The sequence below is a fragment of the Nuphar pumila genome, chromosome 4 (genome assembly GCF_984573655.1).
Source record: "Nuphar pumila chromosome 4, dmNupPumi1.hap1.1, whole genome shotgun sequence".
Classification (NCBI taxonomy): Eukaryota; Viridiplantae; Streptophyta; class Magnoliopsida; order Nymphaeales; family Nymphaeaceae; genus Nuphar; species Nuphar pumila.
The window spans coordinates 13,946,583-13,971,144 of NC_143252.1; the positions used below are offsets into that span (position 1 = coordinate 13,946,583).

At 38.3% G+C, this 24,562-nt stretch overlaps 1 protein-coding gene across 1 annotated transcript; it reads right to left on the reverse strand.

Moving 5' to 3' along the window:
• Positions 1-1,879: 1,879 nt before the first annotated feature.
• On the reverse strand, positions 1,880-19,865 carry LOC149839444 (transcription factor MYB77-like). The gene is made up of 2 exons (XM_090002556.1): positions 19,127-19,865; positions 1,880-2,075 (listed from the first exon to the last, which is right to left on the reverse strand). Exons 1-2 carry the CDS (start codon positions 19,838-19,840, stop codon positions 1,971-1,973), a joined length of 819 nt encoding a protein of 272 aa, XP_089858682.1. The 5' UTR covers positions 19,841-19,865; the 3' UTR covers positions 1,880-1,970.
• Between the last annotated feature and the right edge of the window lie 4,697 nt (positions 19,866-24,562).

Below are 24,562 nucleotides of genomic sequence, written 5' to 3' on the forward strand. Positions count from 1 at the left end.
ATTCCTCCCCCCCAACCCCCTCCACTGCCATGCCTAGACTGCTTGGCCTAACCAAAAAAAAAAAAAAAGGTTTTGTGCAAAATCGACCCTGCCTTAAGCCTTTTTGTAAATCCCTCCTAGCTTTTTACAGTCATTGCAAAAGAGTCTTTCCCTTAGTTAGGCGTTAACTTAACTGTGATTAAGCATTTAGCCTAGTTTAATGGTAACAGAAATTTACTTTAATACCCCCTGACCATTGGATGAATGCCCGACACTTAAGGGTGTCAACAGGTCTGGTTTACTTGGACCCGAGATCAAACCCTATAGGGTCCGGGTATGATGATAAATAACAAGACCCGATAATTAAGACCTGGGTCCAGACTCGAAGGTCCGATTAATACATGGAACCGGGTATAGTTTGTGAAATTTTATATCAGACCCAGGCCCGACCCAAGTTTCTATTAAGATCTGTAATTTTTCAATGTAAAAATGATAAAAAATATTATTTTACTTGGTATGGTTTGAGTCTGGTTCATGTAGTTCTTATCAGGTTCCAATATGATTTCTTTTGTAATGAGCCCGATTAGGCCTGAATTTGAACCGGATACCATACCCAAAACCTGGCTCAAGTCTGATTCTAACTGGGTCCGAACCAAACCCGACCCATTGACACCCCTACCGACACTATCTTTAGCATTTTTCAAACCCTAAATTACTCTCACCCGCACCCGCACCCTTTGCACATCGTCCTTAATAGGACATGTCACTTCTGCCATTGGGATCTCTCTCTCTCTCTCTCTCTCTCTCTCTAATATAATGAGTGAATGGGATTAAACAAACACTGAAGTCCCTTGGAAGTAGACACGCACACACACACATGACAGAACACGTTTAACGTGGTTGGGTTATGAATAACCTACATCTACGATCTCTCTCTTCTCTCTTACTTCACCTTGTTGTGAGAGAGAGGGGTTCCAGACTCTTGTCTTTGATGAACTCTTTGAATTGAGGAGTCTTTGTTACACGGTTTTGAGGGTAACCACTACATGATAACAATTGCTCATTCGAGTTATCACACGATAACATCTGTTCATTTGGGTTATCAATGAGTTTGGCAATATCTTGCTTCTCTTTGGGTCTGATTGGAGAGAGATCCAAACCCAGATTCATAGGATCCATGTTACTTTCCTTAAAGCGCCCCGACAAGCTGAACGATTTGGGGAGGATGTTGGGCTTGGATCAAAACAGACCAAACTGAGTGAAACTGGGAGGCTTGGTCACGATCTTTAGTGGAGATGTAAGGGTTGTACAAAGCTTTCTTGGCCACGTGGTCATGCATAAAATGGAGATCGATTTCGATGTGTTTGCTGCGATTGTGAAACACTAGGTTAGCTGCCATGTAAGTAGCTCTAACGTTGTCGCACCGCAAGATGGGAGAACTCCAAGGAATGATATTGAGTTCCCACGGGAGTTGCTTGAGCCATAAGACTTCTGCAGTAACAGACACAATAGCCCCATATTCAGCTTCATTGCCTGATCAAGAAACAATGGACTGTTTTTGAGCACTCCAGGATGTAAGAGAATTACCTAGGTAGACAGCATAGCCCTAAGTGGACTTAGGTCATCAAGACTCCTGACCCAATCTGCATCAGGGTATGCGAATAGTTGAAGGTGAGACCCGCGATGAAACATGAGACCAAAGTGGATAGTGGCCTTGAAATATCGAATGTGAGATCTTCCTTAAAATTTCCCAAAAAAATTGAGCCAATTTTTTTTGTTTTAAATAGAGCATATAACGAAAATTCCAATATTTATTTCTTTTAAATATTTCTCAACTCTTTTTGCAAATGTTTTCTAGCTTTAAGGAAGAACAAACATTTTTACAAAAAATTCATTCAATTCATGTATTAACCACTGATTACAAAATTCAAGGGGGTGAACTAATACTGAGTTTCACAAAATTACATTCAATTATATTTCTGATAAAAATCTCAAAATACAGAGCACTCCCAATAAGAGAAGGGTCTATGATTTAGCTCTAAAGATATTATGGTTATGCACACCTGTCGTTGCCAAGCCTGCCTACTCATGAGTGCCTGAAAAAAAGAAAATAAGTAGAAGTGAGACAAACCGCACGTCTCAGTAGGTAACAGGACCACTCACTACCCAATAGCGAACATGGGTAGGTCACTAGGCCAAACTGGACTCTAGTTAAATCCATGGCTAACAACGAGTCTCAAATCCTAACTCGACAAGACCTCTAACTTGAGAGGTCAAACAAACAACTGAACATAACCTAAATGCATGCATGTAATTTTTTTTTCTTTTATTTAGGTTCATCTGTTGCACTCTACCAATGCACATTATAATTTTTCTTAGTCCTCACTTTCATTATTATCTTCACAAGGGCACCATTGCCTCAGATCACTATAGGTTTATCGATCTATGTGGGGTGTACATTCATGAGTGATTTAATATTTTATTTTAAACCTTACAAAAACACGGTTCACCATCACCAAGGTACAAAAATTCTTCGTTAAGAAGTTCCTTGCCTTGAAAAAGAGCCATAGTGCACTACCACTAGCATACGTAGCTGAAACTCCACAACAAAAAGAAGTCCTCATCCCCTAAGCCATTGTGGTCGGGAACTAGTCCACCCTATTGACCAAAGCGGAGCCCACAAAAAGCAAGGCCCACAAAAGTGACATGCCACCACCAACTGAGAAGCAGCTCATCAGCAACTCAGCACAATCCCAAGGGGTTAGTGCAAGCTCGCTCTCAAGGTGAGTAAAGAGTCACTCAAGGTGACAAGTTACCCCATCTTTTAGGGCGTAAACAAAATATGTGTATCTTGTTTATTTAAATTTTTGATTCATTATCAAATTCTTAATTTCTCAAAATACCCTTTTAGTACTCATGATCTTGCCAGACAAGACACACTATTTTTTTTTTCAAAATGAGAATTCGTTTTCTCGAAATAGTGCAAACATCTCATTGCATTCTAAATGAGTTGTTACTATGCCTAACCAGTAAGCTCTCACTTAGAAAAATCATTTCCCAAGGTACACACTTAGAAAAATAAAAAAATTTGGGATATTCGTAAATCCAAAAAATTATGATTCACAAACCTCCTACACAACCCCGAGGGCCCAATATAGGTTAAATGTTCTTTCTCCTTTATTTTATATATATTTTTTCTTGGTTTAATTCATTGTTCAAGGCTTTAGAACAACTAAAAATACAATTTTTTGTTTTCTGTATTTCCTCTCTTTTTTTCAAAAGCCCTAAGGGTTGAATGCATGCTCATCTCTAGATTTACTTATTTTCATCAAGATATATTATTTGAAGCATACTCAATTTTTTTCTAAGCTAACTATTTTTAGTTATCATTATATATATAAATGAGCAATATGGGAATCCAGACACGTAGAAATATTCACTTCAAGTGCAAACATGGCAGAATTATTCACCCATGATAAAATTTTATTTTTATCCACGCGTATGGCACAAAAGCAAAAATTCTCTCTCTTTTTTTTAAAATAACTATGTTTGGCCATACAATCTTGCCATATTTTGACTTAGCAGCCCAAATATTCTATAACTGGGGTCAACACGGAAAGTATAGAAAATTTTGTTACCTTTGTATCAAGCTAAAATTTAGAATTTTTAGACTATTGATTGTTGAGTTACGGCTCAGACTAAAAAACTGGTTGTGGACCAGGGTTTTGTCCTACTTGGGACAAACCAGTTAGAGACAGTCCCAAATGAGGTTTAACTTGAATGTCTATGTCGTTGGACATAACATAAAAGTTGTAGATATACTTGTTAGCTGTCCAATGAAATAAAAAACAAAATTTTCTGAGTCCGGATGACCCAGAGACAGACTAAACAATGGGATAGATTGATACAAACCTAGACAGTCACCCGAGTAGCTGTCCTCTCTGTTTTGGGATGTTTTTAACAGAGATAATGCCAAAATTTGGAAAATGATAAAACATAAAAGTTTTAGATATTGTTGTTAGCTATTCAACGCAATAAAAATCAGAAATTTTTAATTTCAGATGAGTTAGTTATGGATTAAATGGTGATTTGGACTGACACTAACTTAGACAGTCACCCGTGTGGCCATCCTGTCTATTCCAAGAAGTTTTTGACAAGGATAACACTTGAATGTGAAAACTGATAAATAGTTTTAGATACAATTTTTATCTATTCAATGCAATAAAAATCAAAATTTTTTAAGTTTGAAAGACCCGTATACAGAATGAACGGTGGGCTAACTGACACAGCCTTGGACAGTCACCCAAGTGGTTGTCCTCCCAATTCCTAGATGTTTTCGACCGTGATAAAGCTAGAATTAAAAAAAAGGTAAAACACAAAGATTACCAGGGTATTCGATAGCTTTTCAATAAGAAAAAATATGATTTTTTTTTTATTTTGGACTAAGGAGCTATGACCAAAATACTCACAGTGGTTTTCCTTAGATAAGATTCAGTTACTGGAGTGACTGTCCTTACTGTTCTGGGATGTTTTCAATAGGAACAATGCCAAAATTTGGAAAAGTGCAAAACACAAAATTTTTGGGTGTGTTTGATAGCTTTTCAATGAGCTAAAATACGATTTTTTTTTATTTTGGACCAAGGAGCTATGACTAAAATACTGACGTGGTTTCCCTTAGGATTTAGTTACCCGAGTGATTGTCCTTACTGTTCTGGGACATTTTCCATAGGGATAATGCTGAAATTTATAAATTTTCAAAACACAAAATTTGGAAAATAAGAAAAAATATGATTTTTTTTTTTATTTTGGACTAAGGAGCTATGACCAAAATACTCACAGTGGTTTTCCTTAGATAAGATTCAGTTACTGGAGTGACTGTCCTTACTGTTCTGGGATGTTTTCAATAGGAACAATGTCAAAATTTGGAAAAGTGCAAAACACAAAATTTTTGGGTGTGTTTGATAGCTTTTCAATGAGCTAAAATACGATTTTTTTTATTTTGGACCAAGGAGCTATGACTAAAATACTGACGTGGTTTCCCTTAGGATTTAGTTACCCGAGTGATTGTCCTTACTGTTCTGGGACATTTTCCATAGGGATAATGCTGAAATTTATAAATTTTCAAAACACAAAATTTGTTGAGGTGTTCGATAGCTTTTCAACGAGATAAAATATGAAATTGTTTGACTTCAGACTAACGAGTTATGATTAAAACACTGACAGTGAGTTTTCCTTAGAAAATTCTTTCTCTTTTGACGCAAATCCCATACATGCATATATATATATATATATATATATATATATATATATATATATATATATATATATATATATATATATATATATATCCGGTCATTCTTTTTTTTTTTGAACAAGGGAGACAACACAAAAATTGAAAATATGAGAACAATAGCCACATGCATGATATTATGTTATTATTATTATTATTATTATTATTATTATTATTATTATTATTATTATTATTATTATTATTATTTTAAACAAGCAAAACAAGACAAAAATAGATCACAATCATCATAGATTCGAAGCACACAATCGGACCTGATCATTTCCTAAAACGCAGATTCAAATAAACCAATATACCCACATTTTTCTTTTTAGATCACATAAAAAAAATCTAGAACATTCACGATTTTCACAACAATGAATCAGTTTCATTAATTCCAAAAACGCAGATTCAAAATAGTCATGATTTTTTTTTTCAAAGTAGTACAGAGCAACATACATATTATTATTTTTTTGAATAGGGAAATGCTGAATCAAATCCACATTCATATATGTATATATATATATATATATATATATATATATATATATATATATATATATATATATCAACAAGGAGAAAATGTTGAATAACATCGCTTGTATATATATAATTTTTTTTTTACATACAAAAAGTAGGAACTGCAATGAAAACAATGCATTTTGAATTGCCCACATCCTCCTTAAAAGGCCAACACCTTTAACATCTAAGCAAGATTGCTTGCTCAAAGACTCATGATACTCACAACATCTAATTTTTTTTTGTTTTTGTTTCACATTCAAATAGAAACAAAACCATTGATTCACACATAGATTCTCAACCAATAATGAGACCAAAACTGACCACTCAAAACGCACTTATGCATGCTACTAATGTGAAGCGAGGGTAGGGTACCTACCTTTGTTTGCAAAATCCGACAAGAACAATCCATAGACGTAGTTTCAAGCTAAAGTACACTTCAAAAATCTAATGCTCCTCCACTCCCTTGTGGGCATGACAACACTGAAAATTATAAAAATAAAACAAAATTAGAAAAATCATCTATTGGACAAACATACAATGGAGAAGAGGAGGTGGAAGGGGACGACCTACCCAGGGTTGTCTCGACCTTCACCCAAGGTTGAGTATTTCTTCAAACTCGTCTACCTATCTACTGCTCCAGCTAGCAAGCCTCCTCAGCTGCACCGAACAAAGGCCAGTTGGAGAGGCACATTCCAAAGAAATCCGAAACTCCAATGCATTCCAAAAAAAATTGAGTTTGGGAAGGCGGAAGAGAGAGAAAGTTGGACATCCCCCTCCTCTCTTCCCTTTTTCTAAAGCCTAAACCCACATTATTCTCCTTTGTCTTTTCTCCATGTTTTTGTTATTTTATTTTATTTTTTTCACTTTATTTTTATTTATTTTGAATAATGGAGGCTGGCCGGCCAGCTTGGCGGCACTGCCAGCAGCTGCCAATGCATGCAGACTAAGCTCTGCATGCATTGGTTCCTGCAAGAGGTGCCTTTTTTTTAAAAAAGTTTTTCTTCTTTTTTTCTAAGGCTATGATTGGCCAAAAGGGGGTTTTCTCTTATTTTAGAGAGCTCGTTATGAGCCTCTTACAACCTTCAGCATGGTCAATGCATGCAGAGTTGGCCCTGCATGGATTGGTCCATCAGAGGTGGGTTTGAACTTCAATCTTCCATTCAAACCAAAATTTTCAAAAATTTCAAACCACCTCAAAACCCAAAATAAATTCAAAACCCTACCTGGTCAGGGTCTGGTCAATGTGCATGAGACCAACATGGCTCTCACATAGTTGACCTTGCTGGTCAACTTCAATTGGGATGACTATGTCTCTTAGAGTAAAAAATACCCCTACAACCCGCCAAAATTACTTGAATTATCCTAAAATTTGTCGAGGGTGTTTCGAAGTCATATCACATCCAAATTTGATAAACTAAAAGTTCAAATTCATTAAATTTTCACTGGAAATCTATTCCTAGTCTCGAAAACGGGGTTTATAGGTCGTAAATGTCTGAATTTATTTTAGGAAGGAAAACTCTAAAAAATTAGGGTTTTTACATTCAACCCTCCTTAAATAAACAAATTTTGTCTTTGAAATTTTAGTTGAATAATGAAAGATGTCGAATTTGCATGTCTTCCTCAGGTTCCCAGGTGCACTCTTCCAAACCATGATATTGCCATCACAACTTAACCAAAGAAATCACCTTGTTTCGCAAGACTTTCTCTCATCGATTAACAAGACTTTCTCTCATCGATTAACGATCTCAACTAGATTTTTCTCTATTGTCAAGTCTTCTCGTACCTCTAAGTCCACATAATCGATCACATGAGAGAGATTACCAACACATTTTTGCAATATCAACACATGAAATACGTTGTGAATCTGAACCAACCACAGTGGCAAAGCTATCCGGTATGCAAAACTACCAATCTGTTCCCAAATCTTAAATGGTCCAATAAACCTTGGACTCAACTTGCTCTTCTTCCTAAAGTGAAAGACGTTGTGGGAGGGAGAGACCTTCACAAAAATGTGGTCTCCCACTTCAAAAGCCAGTGAACAATGCCTCCTATCTACATAACTCTTCTGCCTGCTCTGTGTCGCGAGCAGCCTCTGACGAATCATTTGCACTTGATCTGCATAATGCTGAATAATCTTTGGTGACTCTATCGCTCGTTCACCAACCTGGCTCTAACAATTAGGAGAATGATAAGAACTCTCGTACAAAGTCTCATACGGGGCCATTTGAATACGTGTATGGTAGTTGTTATTATACGCAAACTCAGCAAGTGCAACATGCCTATCCCACTCTTCGAACCACTCTAAAATGCAATCACATAACATAACCTTCAAAGTCTAAATAGTCCTCTCTAATTGACCGTCTATCTGAGGATGAAAAGTTGTGCTAAACTTTAGATTTGTGCCAAGCACACTTTGCAACTGCTTCCAAATCTGAGAGGTAAATCGAGAGTCACGATCTGATGCAATAGATTGCAGAACACAATACAAGCAAATGATCTTATCCATGTACAACTCGACTAGCTTCTCTAAAGATCTATTCTTGCTAATTGACAAGAACTGATTTCGTCAATCTGTCCATAATCATCCATATTAGGTCATTATCTCTACGGGTTCTTAGCAGACCAATGATAAAATCCACTGTGATATCATCCCACTTTTATTTAGAAATATCCAACGGCTACACAAAACCTCTAGGTCTTTGATGCTCAATCTTAACATATTGGCAAGTGAGACATCTCACCATGAACTCTGTTACATCCTTTTTCATGTTGTTTTACCAATAATGCCTCTGAAGATCCTTGAACATCTTTGTACTTCCTGAATGAATTGAGTACCTCGATCTGTGAGCTTCTACAAATATCTCAACTCTCAAAGTAAGATCTTCAAGAATCTACAATCTTTGCATAAAATGTATCACACCATCACTGCTGCATGAATATTGAGACTCAACTTTACCAGCCTCGACTACAAACTTCTCATAATCAGGACTCGCTTTTTTAGCAAGAGTGATCATATCCAAAATTTTTGCTTTAGCAACCTGATTCACACATACCAACTAGCCGGAAGTCTATAAATGAATGCCAATCTATAAGGTTTTGCAGAAGATCTCAATATCAACTGATCAAACATGAGACTAAAGCATTTTTTCTCAATGCGTATGCAACCACGTTGGCCTTTCCAGTATGGAACAATATAGAAAAATTGTAGTCCTTTAGTAATTCTAACAATCTTCCCCGCCTCAAATTTAGCTCTTTCTACGAAAAGATATATTTGAGACTCTTATGGTTAGAGAAGACCTCAAAAGTCTAACCATACAAATAATGCCTCCATGACTTAAGCGCAAAAACCACTGCGGCTAGCTCCAAGTCATGAGTCGAGTAATTCTGTTCATGAGTCATCAACTATCTTGAAGCATACATGATTACTCTTCCATGCTGCATCAACACACATCCCAAACCAATACCCAAAGCATCACTATACACAATGAAGCCTCCTGAGCCACTGGGTAAGGCTAAAATTGGGGCTGAAGTTAGCTTCTCCTTCAAGGTTCTAAAGCGCTCATTGCACTGTGAAGTCTACATGTACTTCGCTCCCTTATGCAACAACTTTGTCATAGGGGCAACAATCCTGACAAAGTCGTGAATAAACCGTGACACTCTTCGGTGGTTCCCATTCCATCACTGCTTTCACTTTTGCTGGATCAATTTCGATACCATGACCAGAAATTAGGTGGCCCAAAAACATCACTCTATCTAACCAAAACTCTTATTTTGAGAACTTAGCATAAAGTCTATGTTCTCACAATGTCTCCAAGACAATATGGAGATAAACTCGGTGTTGCTCTGCATTCTATGAATACACCAAGATATCATCAATGAACATGATCATAAACTAATCTAGGTACTGACAAAAAACTCGGTTCATCAGATCCATAAAAACTGCAAGAGCATTCATCAACTCAAATGGCATCACTAAGAAATCGTAATGCCCATATCGAGTACGAAATGCTGCCTTTGACACATCCTCATTCTTAATCATCAATCAGTGAGATCATGTTCGCAAATCTATCTTCGAGAACACCTTGATCGTCTTCAACTAATTGAACAAGTCTTCAATTCTCGACAATGGGTTCTTATTCTTAATCGTCACTTGATTGAGCATCCTATAGTTGATGCACAATCACAAAAATCCATCATTCTTCTTGACAAATAGAACAGAAGCACCCCACGATGAAACACTCAGTTAGATGAAACCTTACTCCAAAAGTTCTTCTAACTGCTTCTTTAACTCTACAAGCTTGGCTAGAGCCATATAGTATGGTGCTTTAGATACAGGAGCTATACCAAGCACCAAATCTATCGAGAACTCTGTGTCTCTCGATGGTGGTAAACCAGGCAAATCTTCTAAAAAGACATCCACAAACTCTCAAACAACTTCCACATCATAAATAGATGCTTCCTCATGGTTCATTGCAATCACACTAGTGAGGAACATCTGACCTTCGAGATGCACGAACTTAGAGGCTCTCAACGAAAAGGGTCAAACAACACAAAACTCAGCTAAGGGCTGACATGTCTCTTTCATAAGACCTTGTGCCCACGACACTCCAAACTAGTAAAGTACTCATAAAGCCAATTCATTCTGAGAATGACATCAAAGCCTACCATCTCGAGAAGGATAAGGTTCGCAGGGAACACACAATCATCAATCATCACTGCAATAATGGAGAGATATAATCCACAAAATGCCTTAACTCCTAAAAGAGTGGTTATCTCTACACCACAATCCATCTCAACTGTTGGAACATCCAACAACTAAGAAAAATCCTTCAACACAAAAGAGTTTGTCGCACCAAAATCAACCAAAACTCGAGTTGAGAAGTCAGCGATATCAAGGATACCTTCTATAACTTGATGGCTTGGTCCTACCTCATCTCCGGTAGCTATGTACATACGACCCACAATCTTTCTCTGCTATTGTTGGGCTAGCTGAGGCTGCTGCTGTCATGGAGCCTGCTGATGCTGAATTTGTGGTGGCATCAGTCGTTGAAAAGGCTATGAAGCAGCCACTTTCTGAGGACAAAATTTGATAAAGTGGCTCTTCTGGCTATAGTGCAAACATGCACCCATTTCTCTAGGACAAGGTTGTTTTGCATGATCTCTCTGGCATCTCTAACGTCTACTAGCAGATTGTCTCTGTTGTTGTTGCTGCTTTCCCATGTATCTCTGTTGCTTCTAGTATGGGGCTTGCCTCTAGTTCTTCTTCTGGTTCTTCTTGAAGGACTTTTATGAATCCTTCTTTGTTCCTAATAATGATGGTGGAGGCTTTACCTTGTACGTATTCTTCTTTAAAGATCTTCAGTCTTCGTCAATGATATTGGTCGCCTCTAACCCTGTATGTGGGTGCTCAACCAAAACCTTACTATGTAGTTTATCACAAAGGCCTCATGCAAACTTCAATGCTCGTTCCTTATCTGTTATAAAAGTGTTGGGGCAATATCGCTCCAAATGCCTGAATTTGCTTGTATACTCCAATAGGGTCAAGCTACCCTGTTTCAACTCCAAAAATTCTTGGGCCTTCCTATCCCTAGAAAAGTTAGGGAAATAAGTCTCCAAGAAGATCACTTTAAACTTTTTCCATGGGATGATTACAACTCTGCCAAATCTGATATCTTTTATGGTCTTCCACCACTTCGCTGCATCTTCCACCAACCAATACGAACCAAAAAGCATTTTCTTCTCCCCTCATACATTCAGGATCTCGAAGTCTCCTTCGATTTCTTGAATCCAAAACTTTGCACGCTCGGGATCTGACGTCCCAACGAAGGAAGAAGGACTAAGGTCCATAAACTTCTTATATGTCACTGCCTGTGCTGACTGCGATTGTACTTGGGTTTGAGTCTGATTTTGTACCATCTTTATGAGTGTCGAGAGGGTTTCTAGGATGAAGTCTCTCTGACTCATCCAATCTTCTGGATACCTCGACATCTAATAAAAAAACAATCAATTAATTAAATTATGATAAAGCCCTTGGCTTATGCTCGTAATCACAGACAAACAAATAATCAATTATCACAAGAGCAAACAATAATTCATTCACATCATTTACCAACTTTTACCCACTCTACAGGATTAGACAGTTGGCAAGATGCAAAACTTGAGCTTCTGGATTAGATATTGGACCTTTCTAGGAACTCTGCTCTGATACCAAACTGTGAGACCCTCTTTAAAGTTTCATGAAAAATTAAGTCAATTCTTTTTTTCTTTTAAATAGACCATACATTGAAAAATCAAATATTTATTTCTTTTAAATATTTTCTCAACTCTTTTTGCAAGTGTTTTTTAGCACTAAGGAAGAACAAACATTTTTACAAAAAAATTCATTCCATTCATGTACTCATCACTGATTACAAAATTCATGAGGGTGAACTAACACTAAGTTTCATAAAATTATATTCAATTATATTTATGATGAAAATTCTAAAATACAAAGCACTCCTAGGAAGAGAAGGGTCTATGACCCACCTCTAAAGATACTCCAGTTATGCACACCTGTCGCTGCCAAGCCCGCCTACTCATGGGTACCTAAAAAAAAGAAAATAAGCAAGGGTGAAACAAACTACACGTACCCACTATGCAATAGCGAACATAGGTAGGTCGCCAGGACAAACTGGACTCTAGTTAAGTCCATGGCTAACAACGAATTTCAAATCATGACTCGATAATATTTGACTGGACAAGACCTCTAACTTGAAGGGTCAAACATTTACAACTGAACATAACCTAAATATATTCAAGTAAAATTTCCTTTTTTTTATTTAGGTTCATTTGTTGCTCTTTACTAATGCACATTACAATTTTTCTTAGTTCTCACTTTCATTATTATCTCCACGAGGGCACCACTGCCTCAGGTCGCTATAGGCTTGTCGGTCTATGTGGGGGTATGCATTCATGAATGATTTAATATTTTATTTCCAACTCATAAGAATATGGTTCACCAACACCATGCTACAAACATCCTTCGTCAATGAGTTTCTTGCCTTGGAAAAGAGTCGTAGTATACTATCGCTAGCGTACATAGTTGGACCTCCACAACAAAAGTTCTTATCCCCTAAGTCACCATGGTCAGAGACGGGTCCACCCTAGTGACCAAAGTGGATACCATAAAAGTGACATGCCACCACCAACTGAGAAGGAGTCTGTCAGCAACTCAGCATAATCCTTAGGCGCAGTTTCAAGCTGGAGTACACTTCAAAAATTTGACGCTCGTCCACTTCCTTGTGGGCTTACAAAAATCAAACAAAATAAAAAAAATCATCTATTAGACAAACATACAATGAAGAATAGGAGGTTGAAGGGGTTAACCTACCCGGGGCTGACTCGACCTTCATCCAAGTCTGAGTATTCCTTTAAACTCGTCCATCCATTGAATTCTCCAACTGGCTGGCCTCCTCAACTGCACCAAACAAAGGCCAATTAAAGAGGCACCATCCAAGAAAATTTGAAACTCTAATGAGTCCCAAAAAAATTTTGAGTTTGGGTACGAGGATAAGAGAGTGAGGGAAAGAGAGATAAGGGAGAGATGAATGAGAAAAGAGGGAGTGAGGGCTTAACATTTCCCCTCCTCTCTTCACTTTCTCTAAAGCCAAAACCCTTATTATTCTTCTTTGTCGTTTCCCCATGTCTTTATTTTTATTTATTTATTTTTTCACTTTATTTTTATTTATTTTTATTTTTTTGAATGATAGAGGCTGGTTGGCTAGCTTGGGCAGCACCGCCACCAGCTGCCAATGCATACAGACTAAGTTCTGCCTGCATTGGTTCATGCAAGAGGTGCCTACTTTTTTTTTTTCTTCTTTTTTCTAAGGCTATGGTTGGTTAAAAGGGACGGAAAAAGGGGGTTCTCTCTTATTTTAGAGAGCTCATTATGAGCCTCTTACAACCTCCAGCATGGTCAATGCATGCAGAGTTGGCCCTGCATGCATTGGTCCATGAGGAAGTGGGTTTGAACTTTAATCTTTCAATTAAACCAATTTTTTTAAAAATTTCAAACCACCTCAAAACCCAAAATAATTTTAAAACCCTATCTAGTCAAGATTTGGTTAATATGCATGAGGCCAGCATGGGTCTCATGCAGTTGACCTGGCTGGTCAACTTCAATTGGGATGACCATATCCCTCGGGGTCAAAAATACCCCTACAACTCATCGAAATTACTCAAATTATCTCTGAAACTTGTCGAGGGTGTTTCAAAGTCATATCACGTTCGAATTTGATGAAATAAAAGTCTAAATTAATCATTTTTTTGCTGCAAATCTATTCTCGCTCTAAAAAATGGGGTTTGCAAACCGTAAATGTCAAAATTTATTTTAGGAAGGAAAACTCTCAAAATTTAGGGTTTTATAGCAAAGGATCTGTTTTACAATGCTTCAATGATTGTTCTTATGTTGATGCATAAATCAACATAGTTTGTTGACAAAAAATGCAAGATCAAGCCTGGTGAGTGTGAGGTACTGTAGAGGACCAACAATTTGATAAAATTCGATAGGATCACAATGCGGCTCACTGTCTTGCAGACACAACATGAAAGTGGAGGGAAGAGTAGTAGAAACAGGCTTGGCCCCATCCATGACAGCATGCTTAAGTAAATCGATAGGATATTTCAATTGAGACAACATATTTCAACCTTTGACAGGAACAACTTCAATCCCCATAATATGATTAAGAGAGACAAGATCTTTGAGAGCAAATTCATGATTTAAGGCAGGGATGAGTGGATCAAAGAAATAAACTGAGTTGCTGGTAATAAATATGTCATCCACATAAATAAGAATATAAGCAAGCATGGGTTCACGCTAATAAACAAACATTGAAGTGTCAGCGCAAGAGCCAATAAAGCTCAATTTTTGAAGGAATAAATTAATATGGTGAAACTAGGCATGCGAAGCTTGCTTGAGACCATAGAGACCTTTGTGAAGTTTGCAAAGATGGTGTGGATATCGGGAATCCATGAAGCCAGGTAGTTGAATCATATAGACCTCTTTATTAAGGCATCCATGAAGAAACACATTATGGATATCAAGTTGCAGAATGTTCTAACCAAAATGGACAACAATAGCAAGAAGAACATAGATATTGGTGGGCTTAACCACCGAGCTAAATGTTTTAAAGTAGTCAACCCCTACTTCTTGCATGTATCCCTTTGTGACAAGGTGAGCTTTATAGCTTTCAAGTGAGCCATCGGCTCGACGTTTAATTTTGAATATCCACTTGCAACCAATAATATTCTGAGAAGAAGATGGAAGCACTAAAGACTAGTCACCATTTTGGATCAAGGCATTGAACTCATTATTCATTGCATTGCACCAATTGGGATCCTTGGTAACTTGAAAGAAACAACTTGGCTTGGGTAGTTATTTGTGCTCAGTAAGAATGGCGAGAGGAAGCAGCTACCAAGTGGTAGAGAGAACCTTAGGAGTTAGGCAACCTGTCTGGGATCGGGTGAGATCAAGACAAAAGAGAAGAGGGTTGGGCTGGTAAGGGCCCCATATCAACCACAAGAACAATGTAGGGGTACTCAGATGACACAGGTGGCGTATCCGAAGTGGATAAAACTGGCAAACTCGGGATGATGGTCTCGATAGGCGAGTGAAGATAGAGAGGGTAGGTCAGGACTGGTTTGAGGGGAGACAAATAAGGGGGGAGGAAGTAGGGTAGGTACATGGGAGGTGGGTGTGGGTAGCACAGGTGGTGACTCTTTAAAGGGAAAAATGGTCTCATCAAAGACCACATGTTGGACAATCAAAGTCTTACCACTTTGTTGGTCAAGATAGATGTAGCCTTTATGATGGTTGCTATAGCCAAGGAAGACACGTTGGGTGCTATGAAAATCAAGTTGTGAGGATTGAAGGGTCGCATACAAGGGTAATAGACACACCCAAAAGGAAAGTATAATCAGGCTCCTCATGAAACAATAGGGAGTAGGGGGATCACATTTGTGTGACAACCAAAGATGATTGATCAAAAATACCGCAGAAATAAAAGCATAGTCCCAATACTAAATAGGAGTACCAGATTGAGCCAGAAGAGTGAGGCATGTCTCAACAATGTGCTGGTGTTTGCATTCAGCAGCGCCATTTTTCTCATGGGTGTGAGGACAGGACACCACGTGACCAATCCCACATGATTTCAGGTAGTCACTTTGAAGTGACCTAATGATTCTACCAAAACAATTTTAAACAAGGGATTTAAATGTGTGAAACACATCCAACACATCAGATTTTTTAAAGATAACATAAAGTCATGTGAACCGAGTGTAGGCATCAATAAAATGAACATAATACTGAAAACCTCTCATAGAGAGAATCGGAGCAGGCCCCCAAACATCCAAAAAAATTAACTCAAGTGGACCCAAGACACTGTAAGATGATGAATCAAAAGGTAAGGTATGATTCTTGCCTTGTTGACAAGCATCACAAATAGTTCGACTAGACTGAGTAAAAAAAGGAAGACCATATTTCCTAATAAGATGATGTACCACCCTCACAGCCAGATGCTCCATGTGTTTATGCCATTGATCAACTATGGTCTGTTCCCCAACATTCACCTCTTTATAGTCAGGAGAAGACTGCCCAAGGTTGAGCTGGTAGAGACCATTCTTACTTGGGCCTTGAGCCACTAAGTTCCCCATCCTGCGATCCTTCACATGGCAAAAAAATGGGTGAAATTCAAAGTAGACATCGTTATCAAAAGAGAACCGATGCACACATAAGAAGTTTATGGTATATCGGGAGCATGGAGAACATTATGCAGAATAAAATTCAAATTCTTGGAAGAAACAAAAGAGCTGCCAGTGTGTTGGATATTCAAACTTTTGTCATTTCACGCTCGAATAGAATCACTACCTTGATATTCAGATTATACCATAAGCCATCGACGGCTTCTTGGGATGGGGCTACATGATAGACTTCGGCGGCCATGGGTTCCTTCTAAAAGTGATAGGATCGTCACTGTAGGGCACCATGTCCGTGTTTGCCGCATGCTTGGTATATAAGAGGACCATTCTGATTTCCTTGCTGTTGTTGGTTTTGGTTTTGCTTTTGGTTTTGATTGAACCAGTTTGATCGCGATTTTGATTGTCATTGCCGGTGTTTCCACTGCTTTGATATCCACGATTTTGATTGCCATTGCCATTATTTCCACCGTGATTGTTTTGTTGATAGGCAACATTGGCAGTGAGACACTGAATCATTCACTAACTTGTGCCTCATGGATTAGGAGCATACTTAAGCTCATCGACAGTCAGAGGTTCGACCTGGGTATTTAATGAGATGCGAAACACACCATAATCATTTGCTGGAAGTCTGGTCAGGATAAACATGTAGAGGTGGTAATCTTTGATAACCTGCAATGTGAACAATTTCTTAACTAATTTCCACCAAGAATTTAGTGGATGTGTGACCCCACCTGGGTTTTACCTCGCAGGGGGGCGGGCCCATGTGGGTTCCTCACCATAAAAGAAAAAACAGGTTTCAGTCTCCTAGCTGGCAGACTTTCCCAACCTATAACTCAACCTTAGACGTGGTAAATGATAGGTAAAACTGATTAAAATCAGGCCTGGAAATTGATGATTCAATCATCTAAGAAAATTTAAGTCAAACATTATATGACTCCGTATCACTTACAACCAAATTATATGCTTCACATCAACCCAATTTATAAATATGCCTTCACATACAGAATATGCATATTGAACGTAGTTAGTTACAGATTTAGTTGGGTTTGACAGGTATCTGTGTGAACCTGAACCCTATCCATATCCAGTCATAGTAAACCAAAATTGTAGTCTACCCCACTTGGATCCTCCACAATGCAACACTGTCCTCACTCTATACCCATAGCCTTTGGAACCAAGCACAAGATAGTGTATAGTAATTTGGGGCTCCCGACACAGATAGGGTGCTTCAGTACAAAACTGTTAGTGGAATTATCAGAAACAATGGTCACAGCTATAAGATTCCATCTTGATGTTGACCTACGAGATATTAATTGCAGTACGGCTATTCAAAAAACAACATTATCGTGCTACCATTACGTACCATAACCCAAGTATTATAGAATAAAAAAGAGGGAATTCAGGATGCGGACCCCAAGATGATTAGCAAAGACCAGAATGGTTCATTGTGATGGAGGCAGGTTAGAACTTGGTGCTGGTCACAGTCGTTAAAAATGAGATTTTTGGTTCAGGTTGTTGCATGAACTATGATTTGGATTTGGTTTGGTTTGTGCAGAGCAACTCTAATCCGGTAAGCACAGCAAGGTTGTGGCCAATGAAGTTGGGCATGGTGTTAGTTGAGTTTTGCCTAGGATGGCACAACCAAGAGTTGGCATTAGGTTCAGGCAGTGTGGCATGGGTGTGAGAGGCTTGGTTTGGTAAGATGCCAGTCAGTGTTGTCTTGTTAATGTTCCGGGCCAGCTCATCCAGTCGTAGTTTGAAGTGGTTCAGTCTAGCATGCATAAAATTGCAAAAATATGCCCATCGATGTGGATTTATAGCTACCTGTGGAAATATAAAACTTATATATAGCTAGACCAATTAGTCCAAATAACTATTTTTATAAGGTAAACATCACATAAATATATATTTTTTAAGTTTAGTGCATGAATGGCAATTGACTAATTTGAGACACATGTAGACAAGGCAATAAGCAAACTTGGTTTAGTAATTCAATAACAAAATGGTCATTCCTGTCTGCACAGTATATATATATATATATATATATATATATATATATATATATATATATATATATATATATATATATATATATATATATATATATATATCTGTGTGTGTGTGTGTGAGAGAGAGAGAAACAGAGAGAGAGAGAGAAATTTATATGAAAATCGTAAATAGAACATGCTTAAGATGATCCAAAGGTTAAATCCTGCTTGTGGAGCTTAGATCCATGTAGATCAAGTGTATACCACCATAAATTACAGTGGTACAGTATTAATTAAGCACGCGCGCGCACACACACACACACACACACACACACACACATATATATATATATATATATATATATATATATATATATATATATATATATATATATATATATTCCCCTTTAACAAATAATTCAGAAGGTGAATTTTAAACCCATAGAAGGCCACTGCTGATTGTTTATCTGAAATATATGATGAACCGGAGAGAGAGAGAGAGAGAGAGAGAGAGAGAGATCTGTCATCATCAAAAGGATCAACATGACCATCATCTACATCATCCTTCTAACCCACAATTTCTAACAATGAAGTTGTCGTTGATGTATTTCTTGACCTCCTTTGCAATCATGTCATGGATAACTGACAACAAATATATTTCTCTCATTTCAATGGCCTCCCCATCTATTCTCGATCTGGTCGTCCTCTGCAACTCTGCTGCGTCTTTCAGCCGGGAGACCACCGGTGGCACCACTTCCTTTGCATTGCCGCCGGGTGGAAAAAGGCTCAAACAAGTCGGCGGGTCGACGGAGCTGCTGTCAGACACCGAAGGCAATCGCCGCTTTTTTCTTGCCTGGTTCTCGGCCAAGTCATCGAAATTGGTCATTACAGTATTAGTGGTGTTGGTGATGGTGGTGGTGGTAGCGGTACTGGTATTGGTGGTGGTTGTGATAGGAGGGTGGTGGCAACGGCGCTTGAGGGTGGAGTTCCAGTGGTTCTTAACAGCATTGTCCGTTCGGCCTGGAAGGAGGCGGGAGATTGTTGCCCACTTGTTGCCATGGGAGGCGTGTGCTTGGATGATGATGGCGTCCTCCTCAGCGGAGAAGGGGCGGTGCTGCACCTGGGGGCTCAGCTGGTTGCACCACCTCAGCCGGCACGACTTGCCCGATCTCCCCGGCACGCTGGCGCTGATAAGCGACCAATTGCGTGGTCCGTGAATCGCCACTAGCACACTCAGTGCCGCGTCCTCTTCAGGGCTCCATGACCCTTTGATCCTCTCACCATTATCACCACCACTTGTATCAGGCCGTTTATTCAGCAAATCTTCCATCTCTCTCTCTCTCTCTCTCTGGGAGGGTGGGAAGGGAGGGAGAGGGGAGAGGGGAGAGGGGAGAGGGGAGAGGAGGGGGGGCTGTGGGGGGTTGTCAAGTAAACCGCTGGCTGTGTGGTTTGTTGGTTTGCATGAGCCCATTAACAGCTCACCAACAAAAAACCGCCATCTCCCCAAAACCGCGTGGGATTCCACTCTTTTGACTTCCCACAAATATTCCGAACCGAAACCATTCTTGCCACCGAGATCATCATATAAATCCGATTTTTGTAGTTTCTAAAGTTTTAAATGTATATTTGTTTATCGTTATTTTCTTTTATTTTTTATGCATACAGAAAACCATAGTGGCAAACGATTGAAACAACAAATTAACGGCAGCCAAATTCTCTTGAGAGTTTGAAAATTTTCATGTTTATCGACAAAATATCAGAGAAAATAAGTCCATTAAAATAGAAACATATATTTATATCAAGCAATAGAAATATATAAAGGTAATTTCACTCATTTCTTTCCACGAAAATAGCAGACAAAGACATGATATTTGCATTTTGAAAACAATTATTGTGAAGTTTTGAAATTTTTGGGGTATTTTGGTGTTTAAAAAGATGTGCTTACAATATTTTATTTTTTGTGATATTTTCAAAATATTGCTGATATTTGCCGCACCGCAGGTATGAATGTGATCCAAAGAAATGCAAAATGAGAACAGGAGAGAAAACATAGAACTAGGAATTTATGAATCGATTAGACCTGCAAATATTTCATAGAAGAACCGTATCGGACGTTCCCGACTCATGAGGGACTCGGATACCCTCTTTCAGTCAAACCTTTGGTCAAACAAGCAACGCTATTAATGACGTGGCACTTTACAGGCTGGCAGATCGCGACCGTTTGTCCTGGCTTGTTTTGTCCTCTCACACAAGACGGGATTGTGATGACGTTGTTGGCTGCCAACGGTCACCATCAGCGGTTTCACACGGTTGGTCCAAACCGTGGAGTCGCCATGATGGCAATCCCGTAATTTATTATGTGACATTTAGTTTGGGCGTTACGGAATCATGATCCATTTTTCAGTTTGAAGTAGGGGTCAACGGGTCCGTTTTAGTGGGACCCGATCCGGACCAAACCTTATAGGGTCCGGGTATGGTGACAAATAAGAAGACTCGATTAAGACCCTGGTCCGGACCAGAAGGTCTGATTAATACATGGTCTCGGTATAGTTTGTGAAATTGTATACAAGACCCCGGGCCCGACCCAAGTTCTGATTAAGACCCACAAATTTTCAATTTAAAAATGATAAAAAAATATTATTTCACAGGGTATGGTTCGGGTCTGGTTCATGTAGTTCTTATAAGGCCTGGGTATGGTTTCTCTTATAGTAGACCCAATTAGACCTGGTGGTGGACACGATACCATACCCATAAATCTTATCCAAGTCTGGTTCCACTTGAGTCCGAACCAAACCCAACTCGTTGACACCCCTAGTTTGAAGTTCAGTTTTCAGTGAATTAAAGCCTTGGATCAGGATATTCATGGGTCGGATCCAACCTAATTTCAGTCAAGGGACTGGATTTCGGGGTACAGATCGTTATTTATGACAGTTAGGGGTGTCAACAGCTGGGACTGACTGGATTTACAGAATGTAAAACCATACTCAGGTCCAATAAGAATTACATAAGCCAGAGCCGAGATCCATGCTCGGTGAAATAATATTTTTATGCTTTTGCATTGAAAAGGTGTGGATCTGAATCGGAACTTGGATTGGACCTGGGTCTGTTATGGAATTTCAAAAGCCATACCTAGCTCCGTATGCTATCTGGACCTCACGAGTTTGGCCCATATAATTAATCGGGCCCTTCGTTTGTTAACAAACTGTAATCCTACTGTACTCAGTATGGGTTGGGATTAGTTCATACTGGATCCATTTATTGGCACACTTAATGCCAACTGATCAATCTAAATGAAGACCGTATATGTAGGGATGTACATGTTTCAGATTCGGGTCAGATGTGGCCAATACCAATAATATTTGACTAATAGGATGTCGGCTAAACAAATTCAAATTCAAATTCGAACTTGACGGTAAAATGCTCATGCCAAATCTGGTCTGTCGGATTCGGTAGCAAAAAATCAAAACGATATCCACATCCAAATATAATCGGATATGGTTTTGGGTTATCAAATCCGAGTAAACGCGGTTGGATTCGGTCAGATAGTGTATAACGTATCATGTGGGATGCCCCTTCGTGTGGTGCTTGTTCTTGTTTACGTGTTCATGGTTGGATCTGGGCAGTGGCGGAGCCAGAAGTTTTTTGTTGGGTGGGCAGACTTCGGGTCTTAGGGACAATGCTATGGTCTTGAAGGACAATCCATTTATTCGGACCAGTGGCGGAGTCAGAAATTTTTTGTTGGAGGAACAGTCATTTGTGGAGAGATAAAACTTAATAAGCCTTTGAATTAAAATAACAATTGTTACAAACATAAACAACTAAATTTATGAACATAATAAGATAAAACCTTAAATTATACTTTTAAACTAAAATAAAGATTGTTCACTTAAGAAATGCAAACAACTAAATTCATGAAAATTTTACGAGCATCTTCTATTTTTCATATTTTGAAAACAATTCATAATTGCATCATCACTGATGGTATCAAATGTCTCATTATCTATCTAAATAACCAAAGCATCATTGATCCATTCATCTCCCATTCTATTACGTAGACGACTTTTGATATTGTTTATAACTGAAAATGCTCTTTCAACACTTGTTGCAACTGACAAAGTTAATGCCAACTTAATCAATAGATACACATGAGAAAATACAATGTGCTGTTGAGTTGCTACCATTATCTCCGCTAGCTATGCTAAAGATTTTATACTTTAAAATTGATCACTGTTTCACATTTCTTCTATATATATATATATATATATATATATATATATATATATATATATCCAATTGATTTTCAAGTCTAATTATGTTTACTCTAGAAAAGTCCTTAGGGTAAAGCTCAACAAAACGAAACAACTTATCTTTATTAAAAGCAGAAAAAAAATTCTTTGGACTCAAGCATGCCATTGAAAGGAGGAGCTTTGTATTTGCTTCAATGAAACGATCATTCAACTCTTGAAGTTGCAAATCAATAATAGCATAAAATACATCAATACGATAATGATGCAATGTGGTGATCTTTTCAACCTTACATCTTGGTCGTCCTTGAGGTGTATATGAGTCCCCTAGATCAGGAATTAGAATATCAAATTTCTTACAAAATATGGACACATTGTTTATGAGAGAGTCCCATTCATTATCTCTGAGACCTTGAAGGCACTGTTTTGATGTAGTGATCTCTGGATCTTCCTCTTACATGAAATACTCAGTTTACCTCATCTGAAGTAATGCCAAGTAAGTCCAAACCCGATTTTCAGTTTGCAAGTTCTAGCAAGTAATGACAAATCATTAAAAAGATAAAAAAAATTATCCAAGTTTTGCACGTTTCAAGAAAATCACATAAGAGAAGCATAAAGCATATTGGACAATTTCTTATGAAAAATCACATAAGAAAAGCATAAAGTAATGACAAATCATTAAATATTCTATTGATTCAGTTCACAATTTTCTCTGATGTGATCCTAAACTGCTGTTAATTTCTACTCCATGAGCTAACCTAAATCAACACGACGAAGGGAAAGAAAAAGGCTTTCCAAACTCTATATAGAAAATGGTTAACAAGAACAAGGGTGAAAGTGCACCTTGATAAGCATATAGATGGGTAAGATACTTAGTGTTGGTGAACATCTTAGCATTGAGGAGATATTGTTTCTTAAGTTGGATACATTCACCTCACAACAGTCTCATCGATAGGAGACTGATATTACTGATCTCGTGAAAAATCAGACAGATTCAATAATCCATTGCTCCTGCTCTTGCTCCCACCCCACCCAGGAAAAATACAAGAACAGTAGGAATTGTACATTACAACAGAGTACATAATGATCTAAATTTATGAGACACAATATTTAGAACAATTAATATCTCTGCCATAACTTATGCTATAATTCCAGGAATAGGGTGGGTTGTGTCACCGACACCAAGGCTTATCAGCTTTACATCTGGGTACTTACGAAGCAACATGTGTAACCCTGTTTTGGTAAACATCTGCGCTCCTTAGCATAGGACAAAACACATTCTGGGCATGCCAAAAGATCCATAAGAAATCAAATGTTATATCAAATCTCAGAAGTAAATACCTTTCGCTATTTCCAATTGAAAGAGCAATTCAAAAACTTGAGATAAATCAAGATGCAGAACTAATTACTTCATAACAATTTCCTGCCTCCCATAGGATTCGGATCCACCCACTTACCTAGTAATTGGGGCAAGTTGGAATGTTTCACTATGCAGCAATGCCATATTCCAGCTTATCCCACTTTTCTGGATAAGTGGGTGCAACCAAATGCCCCCATAGAGAAGGCTTCACATCAATTTAAGTAGGACATGAAATGCAAGTAAGGATGCAATTCCTCCCCTTGAACTACTACTGTACTAGAAAAAGGCGTGTTAATGTAGACCAAGAAATCATCAGCAAAGGCTCCAGCATCATTATCTTCATGCAGATTTTTTTTTGATATTTTGGTTGAAGTTAATCATTTACAATTGAGAACCAAGAAGCCATCACAACCAAAATCACCACGATACGTCAAAACTAAACCATATC

Bases quoted from the DNA above. Each gene is read 5' to 3' on its own strand.
- LOC149839444 (XM_090002556.1), bottom strand. From the start codon at position 19,840: ATGGAAGATTTGCTGAATAAACGGCCTGATACAAGTGGTGGTGATAAT. The intron at 2,076-19,126 runs GTCAAGAAATAC...TCTTTTTTTCAG, and splicing joins ATGACATGATTGCAAAGGAG to GCACTCATGAGTAGGCAGGC.